Source organism: Ammodytes marinus (assembly GCF_949987685.1).
Source record: "Ammodytes marinus genome assembly, chromosome: 6".
In the NCBI taxonomy this organism is placed as follows: Eukaryota; Metazoa; Chordata; class Actinopteri; order Uranoscopiformes; family Ammodytidae; genus Ammodytes; species Ammodytes marinus.
This window is the reverse complement of record NC_137235.1, coordinates 5,400,686-5,412,463: the sequence shown is the minus strand read 5'-3', so window position 1 is coordinate 5,412,463 and position 11,778 is coordinate 5,400,686. Positions and strand designations below refer to the sequence as shown.

General features: G+C 41.3%; 1 protein-coding gene across 1 annotated transcript; it reads left to right on the top strand.

The window, feature by feature from the left end:
- Nucleotides 1–287: 287 nt before the first annotated feature.
- On the top strand, nucleotides 288–11,221 carry usp38 (ubiquitin specific peptidase 38). Its single transcript, XM_080028741.1, has 11 exons — nucleotides 288–429; nucleotides 1,630–2,320; nucleotides 4,763–4,898; nucleotides 5,147–5,276; nucleotides 5,521–5,622; nucleotides 6,056–6,214; nucleotides 6,535–6,728; nucleotides 6,854–6,947; nucleotides 7,056–7,162; nucleotides 7,559–8,906; nucleotides 9,906–11,221. The coding sequence occupies exons 2-11, from the start codon at nucleotides 1,639–1,641 to the stop codon at nucleotides 10,074–10,076; spliced, it is 3,123 nt and encodes a 1,040-aa protein (XP_079884867.1). The 5' UTR covers nucleotides 288–429; nucleotides 1,630–1,638; the 3' UTR covers nucleotides 10,077–11,221.
- Nucleotides 11,222–11,778: the final 557 nt, after the last annotated feature.

The window sequence follows — 11,778 nt, the reverse complement described above, 5'->3', positions numbered from 1 at the left end:
ATCAGGACCAGTTCTAATGTGGTCCAGATGCAAAAAAAGCAGTGAAATCTCCCCTCTTTCTTTTAAACAAACTTAATAAAGGTTACATCAATTGTAAACTGTTTTTAAAGAATGGTTAGACTCTCTTAGATAATCTAGACTAATTAATGTGGCTTTACTGCGGCGATTTAGGGGGTTAAACAACGGAGAATCAGTCACTTCGCCGCTCCTTAAGAATCCCTTAACTTTTCCTTAACTGCCGAATCGGCTGCTGCGAATCAGCTGCCAACTTCAGCGTCGTTGTAGGAATGACGTTAGTGGACGGTTAATCAGCTGATTGTGATCGATCAAATTCACCAAAATAACTCGGTTTTATCAGACAAAAGACGTTCTACACACACCGACGATTGAGGCTCTTCTGGTGGGACCTTGTTGACATGCTTTATTTGGGTAAGCACACATTTTAAAGCGTATCTATCGCGTGAATACACGGCGGTATAAATGCTAAGTCAGAGGCCCGGTTGGTTTCTGCTTTGTTGTTTTTTTATATTCCTTTTACAGATATGTCTGTAACAACTGTCGCTATGGAACCGGAGCACTGGGTCCAACAGTTTAGTTGTATTTAACATTTGAGCAGCGTTTAAACTGTCGGACGTAAAGAGAGAAAGGTTTAAATTGACGTTACAGTTAGCGTTAGCTAGCTAGCCACAGTAGCTAGCCGCTGTATCCATCCACACAACAACAGCGTTCACTACAGATCATTAGCAAGTCTCAAAAGGCATGGAATTAATTAATCTCAAAACAATAAGGCTTTGATGGGTATTATTATTTTATCAATATTTTTTTCTTCCGTTGCTATTTCAAACATCAAAGTAAGTGGCATTTAAAAATAAAAACATCATATCATAGCTAACTATCTATCAAAATTGATCATAAAAGAAAAATCTAAATGGAGACGAAGCATCTGCAAAAATCCCAAACCATTACATTTGTTTTGTGGGAGGCCTGGCTGTTCACATGGGAAATAATTAGGAAACTTATACTAATCATTTTTAATTACGTTGTTCAGTGAGATCCACTTTTTAATTCAGTAATGCACTTTTGTCAATTGTCAAATTGTGTAAATCACAGTTGTCGCCTAAATGTTCACAGTATGAGCATAATTGGCGTTCCAGTTGCAGCACATTAAAGCTGACGACACATGGTCTACCTTTGAATGCTGGCTGTCTGTGCACTCAGTGAATGTGGACAATGAGTGGCTTCTGATGGTCTGGGTAGAAAGAGATACATTCATCAATGGGCCTTTTTCACAAAAGACATTTTGACATGGTTAAGCATAGGTGTTACTGATAACATTAACAATGGCTCTATTCTATTCAGATAGTGAGAAAGTTCACAATACCATGACCTTGAAACTACAGCAGAGAAATGGAATTGTTATTTATACCTGTGCTTTTTCTACTGTGAACTGTCAAATATGCTTTATGTATATCAGAGATTGGACCGCACTTTTTAAATATGTTTTATTTTGTCAAAACACTATGCAAAGTGATGTATGTGAAATGTGGCTGACACATTTATTTTATCAGTAAGAATAACTGCAGGTGTTGTATTGTTCACTAATTATTTTCCTCAATCACCTCCCTACAGACCGCCATCATGGACAAGATTTTGGAGGGTCTCGTGAGCTCGGATCACTCTGTTCCGGTGAAGAAAGCCATTGTGAAGATGGTGGTGGAGGCAGCGGAGAAAGAGGCCACAGAGGAACAATGTCGCTCTCTCTTCACTCTCACCACTCGCCTCGTCCTGCTCGGTGAAGATGCCTTTCAGAGGCAGATCGGCTCCCAGGTCCTGGAGGCCTACGCGCGTTACCACCGGCCAGAGTTTGAGATTTTCTTCAGTAAAGACTTTGTCCTGGGTCTCCTGCAGCAGGGCTACGAACACCTGGACCGCAAAGACCCCGCCATCATCGACTACATTCACTTCTGCCTGCGTCTGGTCATCAGCTGCCCCTCTGTGCTGGAGATATTCAGTGTGATCCAGGTGGAGGTTTTGAGGATGGTGTGTGAGCGTCCCGAGCCGGCTCTCTGTGCCCGTCTCAACACTCTGCTGTCGGACTTTGTGCAGTGCATCCCCAGGGAGAAGGCGGGCGTTCTGTTCTGCCAGCAGCTGGTGAGGACCATCAGTTACTTCCACTGCTTCGCCAGCCAGGAGCGCGAGCTGAGAGAGTACGTGGGTCAGGTGACCAAAGTCAGCACACTGCTGCAGAACATATGGAAGGCTGACCCGGCAACGCTGCTGCCATCGCTGCAGGAGGTCTTTGCTATTATCTCTTCCACAGGTGAGACTAGTTTGTTATTTAATTTTTTTAGTTATTATTTTTCAAAAAAAACACAAACAAAAAAGGGAAAACAATAAAAAAATATTTAAAAAAAAATTAATTAAACAATTATTTAAAAAAAACAAGATCCTCAGTGACATATCCCTCGTTCCTGCAATCATATTTCCTTCTTTCCTTTCTTCCAAAAAAAGGGCTGTAATAATAATTGCAGTTTAGAGGGAAAATAAAGTACTTGGAAATAACTAAGTTTTGGGACACATGTAAAAGTTCTACATGTGCTAATAGAGTTTTAATATATGAAAAAATTTGTTTTTTGTTCGCAGATTATTACCTACCAGTAATAACAAAATATGTTTTTCATTTGGCAACATTGACCCATGACTAATTCCCTTCCTTCATAAATCTTGGCATTAAAAACAGGGTCTTTAGCACATGATGGAGCACCTGGGAACAGTTACTCGTTCCTTGTTTTATTTTTGTTTTTCAAGGCCCTGCCAATAGCTGACTTTAATCCCTTGGCGAACTTCTTCCGTTTGTATAGGCTGGATATTCATCCAACAATATTTTGTATTATTGGCACATTTATTATTTTCATTTTGGAGGTAGTTTGTTTTCCAAAGCGGCGCAATAATCTTATAAATCCACTGATTTCAAAGAGTGCATTTATTGTAAATAGTCTGCTGTGACAATGTAGTTGAGTTTAGATCATTTCAGCAGGATTCAAAGTTGCATTTCTTCTATCGATGGGAGTTTTTAGGCATGTCCCCCTGAGCCTACTGTACACTGTGCAGTGTTGCGAGTGACTGAATTGTGGAGCAGCGCAAAATAAACACACAGTAGGCAGCAGTTTTCGATTGAATAGCCACACTGACCGGCCGCATGCATCAGTGAGCTATGGGGGCAGAGCGGTGTTAAGGGTCACTTTGCCTCTATTTCAGGGACACTTCTGAAGTGCTGCTGTAGGACTGTAATAAGATGTCCCCAAGTCACGCAACAGTTTCAAAGGCCTTGAGGGGAAATGGACAAAACAACATGAACAACTTAAAATAGAATTTAACCAAACAGCCCTGCAGTAGCAGGGCTCAACGCTAAGGTTTTTTTTCACTTGCCCGGTCGGGCAAGTGGGTCTGAATTCTACTTGCCCGAAGTCAATTTTTACTGGCCCCTATACAATTTTTTTTTCTATTAGGCGTGTTCAAATAATTGTTATATTTGCTCTTTATTGACAATGTATAAACAAATCATGGACAGTATTATAGATGAGTTAAGGGTCATACTGAAAGTGGAGGCTATTATTCAAATATTATTTGAGTTGGAACATTTGTAATTTTTGTGTTTCTAAACCTACAATAACTGCAAACGAGACATGTTTTATGCAAACAAAAATCATGTAAAGAACTGTAACAGCACTTATTTTTATTTGTTTTACCTTATTCCTTTTACAACAGCAATTCTTTAAAACTTATTTCTGCAAACATTTTTTTAGGCCTACAACAATCTGTTTTAATATTTTTTTTTCTACTATAGGCTATTATTTTAATGTGTGTATGAGTGATTTTGATTTGATTCAAAATCTCAAAATTTGGCTCAGGACAGGCTGTTTTGAACACTTTTCCAGTAGCTTACTTTTAAGCTTCCACTGCCTCATGGTATCTGAAGTCAGACACCTCTGGGCCATTTATTGAGATCTATGCAGGCTGTAAAGATGCTCCTCTAATAACTGTTGATGATGTTTGTGTTGACCTGCACATTAACTGCTAGGCTACTAGGCTACTAGCAGCAGAGCTAACCTTAGCATCCTCGCTACTACTAGATTCACGTTGGGTGCATAATGCATTTAAAAAACGCGGATATTTTTGCTGCTTTTCAGACGGTCGGGGTCGACTTCACTCCATTTATAATGTACTCGTTGGCTTTTGGACTTTCTGTCACACCAACCTACTGCGTGTAGTTCTCTTCTGGGTGTGTGTGTGCTCACCGGTGTTGTGCCGAGTCTGCGTGTGTATGTGTGTGTATCGGCGGTGGAGCCCCGCCCCCCTTCACAAAACGGAGCAGAGGAGAGGAGAGATGCAACGTAGCAGACACTACGCGCACACAAATTAGCGTTAATGTAATAATTAGCACCAGTTAAATATGAAAATAGATCATAGATAGATTACTTGTATTTGGCGATTCAAAAAAATTAAATAAGAAATATGATTTTATTTTTATTATTCAAGAATTTCAGCGGAACCTCCTGGTTGCCCGGTCGGGCATGCCAGTTGTCATAGTTACTGGCCCGACATGGCATTTTACTTGCCCCGGGACGTCGGGCAATCCTTATTGTTGAGCCCTGAGTAGATATCAAATGTGTGGTGTGGTGTTTTAAATCAACATTGCTCTTCAATTATGGGTTGTAGTGTTATCATGAACCATTTCTTCTCCGATTTTGATATTTTGCAGATCCCTCCTTTGACCCATCCATTGCTCTGGCCAGCCTGGTGCAGCACATCCCCGTCCAGATGATCACCGTGCTCATCAAGAGTCTCACCACGGACCAAAATGTCAAAGACGCAAACATGAATAAAGCACTCTGCAGGTCAGCTCACACATCCAGTCATCCAAGAGGAATCAATGGCTTTTGTAATGTGGTATTTTATAATGTTTGTAATGTATACAAATTATGATCCACATGTTGTACATACATCTGAATACATCCATACTACTACTACTACTACTATACATGTTGCCTGAATCTCTACAATACATTGCTTTGACATTTTGTGTACAAAAGTAGCATTTTTGCACGTTGTTTATAACCCACATATTCATCTTGTCTCTGTCTAGGATGATTGACTGGCTCTCTTGGCCTCTGGCCCAACATGTTGATACCTGGGTCATTGCTCTACTGAAGGGACTGGCTGCGGTTCAGAAGTTCACCATCCTCATAGACGTCACCCTGCTTAAAATTGAACTGGTGTGTAGCGAGAACTTCTCATTTTGATACATTAATATGGAACTCAGGAAGAAAAGATATGACAGATATGTTATGCATCTTTTAAAGCTACACAAATGTTAAACTGCAACAATAATTGCTAACAGATCACAGCAATTTTTCTTAAGGATATATAACCAAGGCTAGTATAACAAACAAAAAAGCAATTACCCACTTTATATATGTAATATTCTTAACACTGAAAGAGTTCTTTTCTAACCCGTAGGTGTTCAGTCGTCTGTGGTACCCCCTTGTGCGGCAGGGGGCGCTGGCCGTGCTGTCCCATATGCTGCTGAGTTTCCAGCACTCTCCCGAGGCCTTCCATTTGGTAAGGGGCTCCGTCCTCCTCACAGCCCATTTCCCTCTCATATGGCCACTTGATTGCTTTCTCATTTTCTTCTCTTTTGTGGCTTAAATTACTTCAAAGCTTCATAGACTTTCTTTTCCCCCTCAGAACCTCGGGCTCGGCACCGCTCTCCCACTAATGATGTGTGAAGCACTTAAATGCCGAGCAATCGCCCTTGAGTTGGCCGATTTCATTAGTATCTATAAACATGAATAGTCTAAAAAAAATACGCTAGAAAATGAGACTGAATCCTCCGTGGGGTTCCTGATATGCAGCTACCCTCTGGCTGACCGTGCTGCAGATTTGTATGATTAATATTTGCAGTACTTTCCAGCGTTTTTCACCACCGCAGTGTCATTTATTTATATATATTTTTCAAAGTTTTGACTCTTCTCTTCATCTCTCACTGTCCCAGGTTGTCCCACATGTGGTGCATCTGGTCCAGTCTTTGAGGACAGACGGCCTCCCCACCAGCAAGGCTTTCCTGCTGCAGTTCACTGAGCTCATTCACTGCATGATGTACCAGTACTCCGGCTTCCCCGACCTCTACGACCACATTATAGAGGCTATCAAGGTAAAACATTTGGGGGGGACTTTAAACTATATCAATTGTCCTTCTTCTCACCCCTTTTTTCAAACATGTAAACCAAGTGTTGGAAAGTTTTTTTTTTTTTAATCTTTTTTTTTAAACTTTTTTTTTAAAAACTTTTTGGGAATAAATACATTTCCAATCCAATACATTTTCAAAAAATATTGATCACCCGTTAACATCAGAAGGTCATTTTCTTTTTACATTACAGAAATAAAGCAAGCGTTTTAAGACTAAGTCATTTTACCTATTAACTTCTTCCGTGTGTTCAACCGTATCTAATCATTTTTTAATTGTCCTCTCAGGATCTCCCCAAACCTGGAGAAGAGAAGATCAAGTTGGTGTTGAATCAAAGTGCCTGGACCTCCCAGTCCAACTCGTTTGCCTCTGGTCTTGTGAGGCAAGCTGTGAAGTCTGAGACTGGCAAGACTGGCCTGGTCAACCTGGGGAACACATGCTACATGAACAGCATCATCCAGACCCTCTTCACAGCCACAGAGTGAGTTGTGTATGATTAAAAAAAAACACACAATTTTGTTGCATTTGTATATATATTATTATGTACTGAATTATAAAGCATAAATATGGATAGTCTCAGTGTAGGTAATTTTGTTTCCTTTTCAGTTTCAGGCGGCATGTTTTATCATTGAATCTTAATGGAACCAACACACTTATGAAAAAGCTGCAGATGCTCTTTGCTTTCCTTGCACACACTCAGGTTAGTGTCGTTCTGTTTATCAGATATCATTACAGATTATCATAACTGATGACAACAAAGATTCATTGCTCTGTTTCTGTGTGTGTGGTGCATGTGTGTTTCCTGCAGAGGGCAGCATATGCTCCCAGAAACTTCTTGGAATCTTCTCGACCCCCTTGGTTCAACACTGGCTCTCAGCAGGACTGTTCTGAGTACCTCAGATTCATCCTAGACAGGTACAGTCACTCTCCATCCAGTTGGATTAATCAATAAGATTGTGTATTTAATGTGTCAAATTAAAATAAAATAAAAACTTTTCCTTTATCATTCCTCTTTTCCAACTGAATGAAACAAGGCAAAACATTAGGGCTGTGAAAGAATTTAAGATAAATTATGTATCACCGAATTTCAATAGTAAATTGCAAATAATCGCATCTTTACATTTCTATTGTTGTCGCTCACCGAGTTATGACTTTAAATAAGGGCGATTAATCTGTTGATGCTGACAGCCCTAATACGTCTAATACAAAAAAAATGGTCATTTAAATAAAAGCTTTGGTATTAAGACTACAACGTATATAAAGCATCCCCAGTATTTTCTCCTCTGACGTTGAATGTCTCTTATTCCTAAGGTTACATGAAGAAGAGAAAACCCTTCAGATCCTGGATTCGGCTAAGCCAGCGGTTGCCTCCCTTGTTGACACAAGCAGCAAAGACCCAACAACAGGTTCCACCTCTGCAGAGCAGGGAGGGGAAGAGTCGGCGGGAACCAAACTTGGAGCTGATGATGAGAGGACGTTGATAGAGAGGATGTTTGGCGGGAATCTGATCACGGGTATTCGCTGTATGCAGTGTAACGGCATCTCTGAGAAAAAGGAGCGTTTTACGGACCTGTCTTTGGCCTTCTGCCCCTCTGTCACCTCTCCAAACGGCCCCCAACCTGAGGGGCCCTCAGAGGAGCCCAAGGTTCTCTGTCAGGGCTCGGTCAATGGCGGCAGTGAAGCTCCCGAGCCCGGCCCGGCCCAAGCCCCAGCAGCTAGCAGCAATGTCCAAAGTGTTCCAGTTCCAAACGAGCCTCCTCTCTCCGTGCCTGACCTGGTCAACTATTTCCTAGCTCCGGAGATCCTGGACGAAGACAACGCCTATTTCTGTGAGAAGTGTAGCTCCCTGCAGCGGGCCGAGAGGACCATGAAAGTGGTGTCGGCGCCCGAATACCTAATCCTCACCCTGCTGCGATTCTCCTACGATGCCAAATGCCACGTCCGCCGGAAGATTCTGGACAATGTCACCATACCGACCATTATGAGGCTTCCTGTACACGACCATTCTATGCCTACACAATGTTCTTCTGCTGGCTCTTCTCCTCTGCAAGTGGATTCTCCGGACAGCAGCGAGAACTTGGCCAAGAAGCTCAAACCTTCTCAGAGAGAGGAGGAGGAGGAGGAGGAGGAGAAAGAGAGAATAGACAGAGCAGAGCAGCTGAACAGAGGAGAGATGGCAGTCCAGCCGGTGCCCTATGTCCTCAGCTCGGTGGTGATGCATTCTGGGGTATCGTCCGAAAGTGGCCATTACTACTCTTACGGTCGTAACATTAACGGGGCAGATGGAACGCAGCATCCGGCCAATCACTTTGCCCTCAAGGAGGATTTGGGAAATGGCCAGGACGCTCACAGCAGCCTCTCAGCTTGCTCGGCTCTCTCGATCTCACCCGATCAAGTGGACGCGCTGCCTAACGGTGGCCAGGAGGCACGCGATTGGCTGCTGTTCAACGACAGCCGAGTGACATTCTCGTCCTTCCAATCGGTGCAGAACATCACTAATCGCTTCCCCAAGGACACGGCCTACGTGCTCATGTACAGGAAGCAAGAAGCACAGAGCGTAAACGGGGGACTCGCAAATGGGATGAGATCGAGTGCCGAGCCCCCCCTGCAGAAAGAACTACTGGACGCTATTATCAAGGACAACAAGCTGTATTTACAGGTATGTGTGGGCGGGAACAAATAAACAGACTTTACTTGTCCCACATGCTCATTATGTTCCCTGAGAGTAATTCTGGAGAATGCTTTTGTCGAAATCAATTTTGTCAAAATCGGGGAATATTTCGTCACCATCCGCTACCTGTCCATACTGTGTGTATGATCCAGTGTTAATAAACAGCCTAGGCTCTGTAAACTGGTATGTAAAAAAATAAATAAAAAAATATGTAAACAAAGGCGGCCCACGATAGCTAGCAACATGCCCCATTTACTAGGCTGTGTTTTAACAGCAGATTTTTTTTTTTAACGCACACACAGTATACAGGTAGTGGATTGTGAGGCAATATTCACAGAACAGTGATTTTGATAACACGCATTCTCCAGAATCGCTGACTCCACCCTTTTGAACTATGAGTCCCTGTAAATTATACATTTTTAACTGCAAGCAAAGCGCAAAGTGATAATCATAATATCATAGAAGTATTTAATCTGCTGCTTCGGCTTAAACACTGCGCTTGATTTGAATGCTTGAAATGCATTTGATGTGTGATTACCGCTAACCCCCTCTGTGTGAGGTTATTATGAAAGGCTAGGACTGTATTAGATCCTCTCAGGTGGAAAGAAGCTGAGTCAAAACAGACTCCACTCTTACACATAGCTAAGAGCCGGCAGAGTGAAGTTTTGTCTGAACTCGAAGCCAAATCTGAACTGTCCTGCTATAAGAAGTGAGGTGTAATTTCACGCGTCATTGAACTGTGCTGTGTCGAGTTGATTTTTCCAGCGTGCTTGTGTAATTCCCCTGAAATAAATCACCTCTAGAGGGTGCTGTCATAATGTTAAAAGACAACACTTGACACACTGTCGGTCACGTATCACGACACCGAAGCTATATTAACTCTTTGGCATAGCATAGCTCAGGTGCATGCTTTCATTCTTGCTCACCCTCCTCAAAAAAAGCAATCTTAAGTTTGACACATTTCTCTTTCCTTCATAATGTCAACAGGAGCAGGAGTTGAGTGCTCGGACCCAGGCTCTGCAGGCCCCTTCATCTAACTGTTCATTCAGGCCCAACGGTTCAGATGACAACAACCCACCAGGGAGCTGTGGCCCATCTGGAGGGGGAGGAGGGGGAGGCGGAGGGGGCTTCAATACCATTAGTAGACTGGTCTTCTGAAAGACAAAAAGATGCAGGAAACCCACTTGAACTGATACTAAGGGAAGTCCTGAACGGATTATACAGGAGCCTGGACTGTCATAGCATAGATGTGCATATGAATTGCATATGAAAAAACAGCACTGAAATGATTCACACACACATACACACACACACACACACACACACACACACACACACACACACACACACTCATCTGCGCTTATTCTCATCCTAGATTTTTGGTTTTGTAAAAAATTTCAAATGAAAGAAGTGACTTAAAAAACCATAAACTATTGACATACATTGACTGAAACATGCTTAGTCCGGACAGGAACATGTTCTCAAAATATTACCCTACACACACACACACATTCACACCTACAAACACACACACACATATGCAAATACATGCATATGCAGTGCACAGTATAAGAAATCATTCAACTGTAAGATAAACCTTTTTTGATTTGTGGGTTGCGACCACACGGCTCTCAACCTCTTTGTTTACTTTTCTGATTTGCATGTGGTTTTTCTTCACGAGCTGTGGGAGTTAGATTTTTCAAAATATTTAAATCTTTTTGGAAGTGTGCTTTGGTGTTTTATAGGTTTCATATCCCATGCAATAAATGTACATACAACTTCAAATATAACTTAATAATCATGGAATACAATACTATATGTTGTAATTGAATATATACATGACATTTTCAAGATAAAGGCATTTTTTTTCAATATAAATATGTAATGCTGTTCCCCCACTAATAGGTAGTGCTATCTACAGATAACTAAATTGCAAACTGCTTGTTTAAACATGTTTTGAAAAGAGTAAACTGTTTTAATGTATTCCTCTGATTTGATCATTCAGGGAGACTTTTGTGTTCATGCTGATTTTACGTGCCTTTTGATATTTAATGCAGATTTTTGAAAAGGAATTTGTCAGGATCAACACCTCAGCTGTACTGTGTTAATAGTCATAATGGCTTCATCTTTCCTTACAGTAAAAACAAATCAGTATTTGGTGTAATGTCTTACTTTAACAGGCAAGGTCATTTAAGGGATTTGAAGTGGGATGTTGGCCAAGAGGTGGGCAGGTGCACATGTGATTGTTAATACGTAATGATACAAATATTAGAAAATAAGACATGGTAAAGATAAAAGGTATTTAATTAATAAATATTCAATTGAGCGAAGGCAAAACGAAACGGCAGATGGATTCTGGGGGAACCTTAGAATAATTTCTGTGGAAATAAGCCAAACTCCAAAGGGTTATGAAGAGTGTGTGTTGTTATGCTCAATGTCTGCGCCACTTTACTTGTCACATTTTCATAATTCCATATTTCCACTAAAGAGAATAAATTGACCACTACTAGGAGCCATCTCTAGTATTACATGCTTCAAACAGAATATGGTTAAATTCAGTTCATCATTGACACTACAAACCTCTAGAATTTCACTCAAAAACATGCACATCTTTAGTATGTACGTGACTTTGTTAATTAAAAAAACAATACAGAACTGTACTTTGTGGCATAATTAATCCAAAACAACCCTATTTTTTGTTGCTTTGATTGCAGATATTTTTGCCCGAATAGAAGTGGGTATCAACAGAGCAGTGTGATCGAAAGGGGAAATGGGAAATCACATGCAATCTCATACAATGCCCACAGGCTTTGGACAAATTAGAGTTGTAATGTTGGGATAGCAAATTACTTGCAAAAGT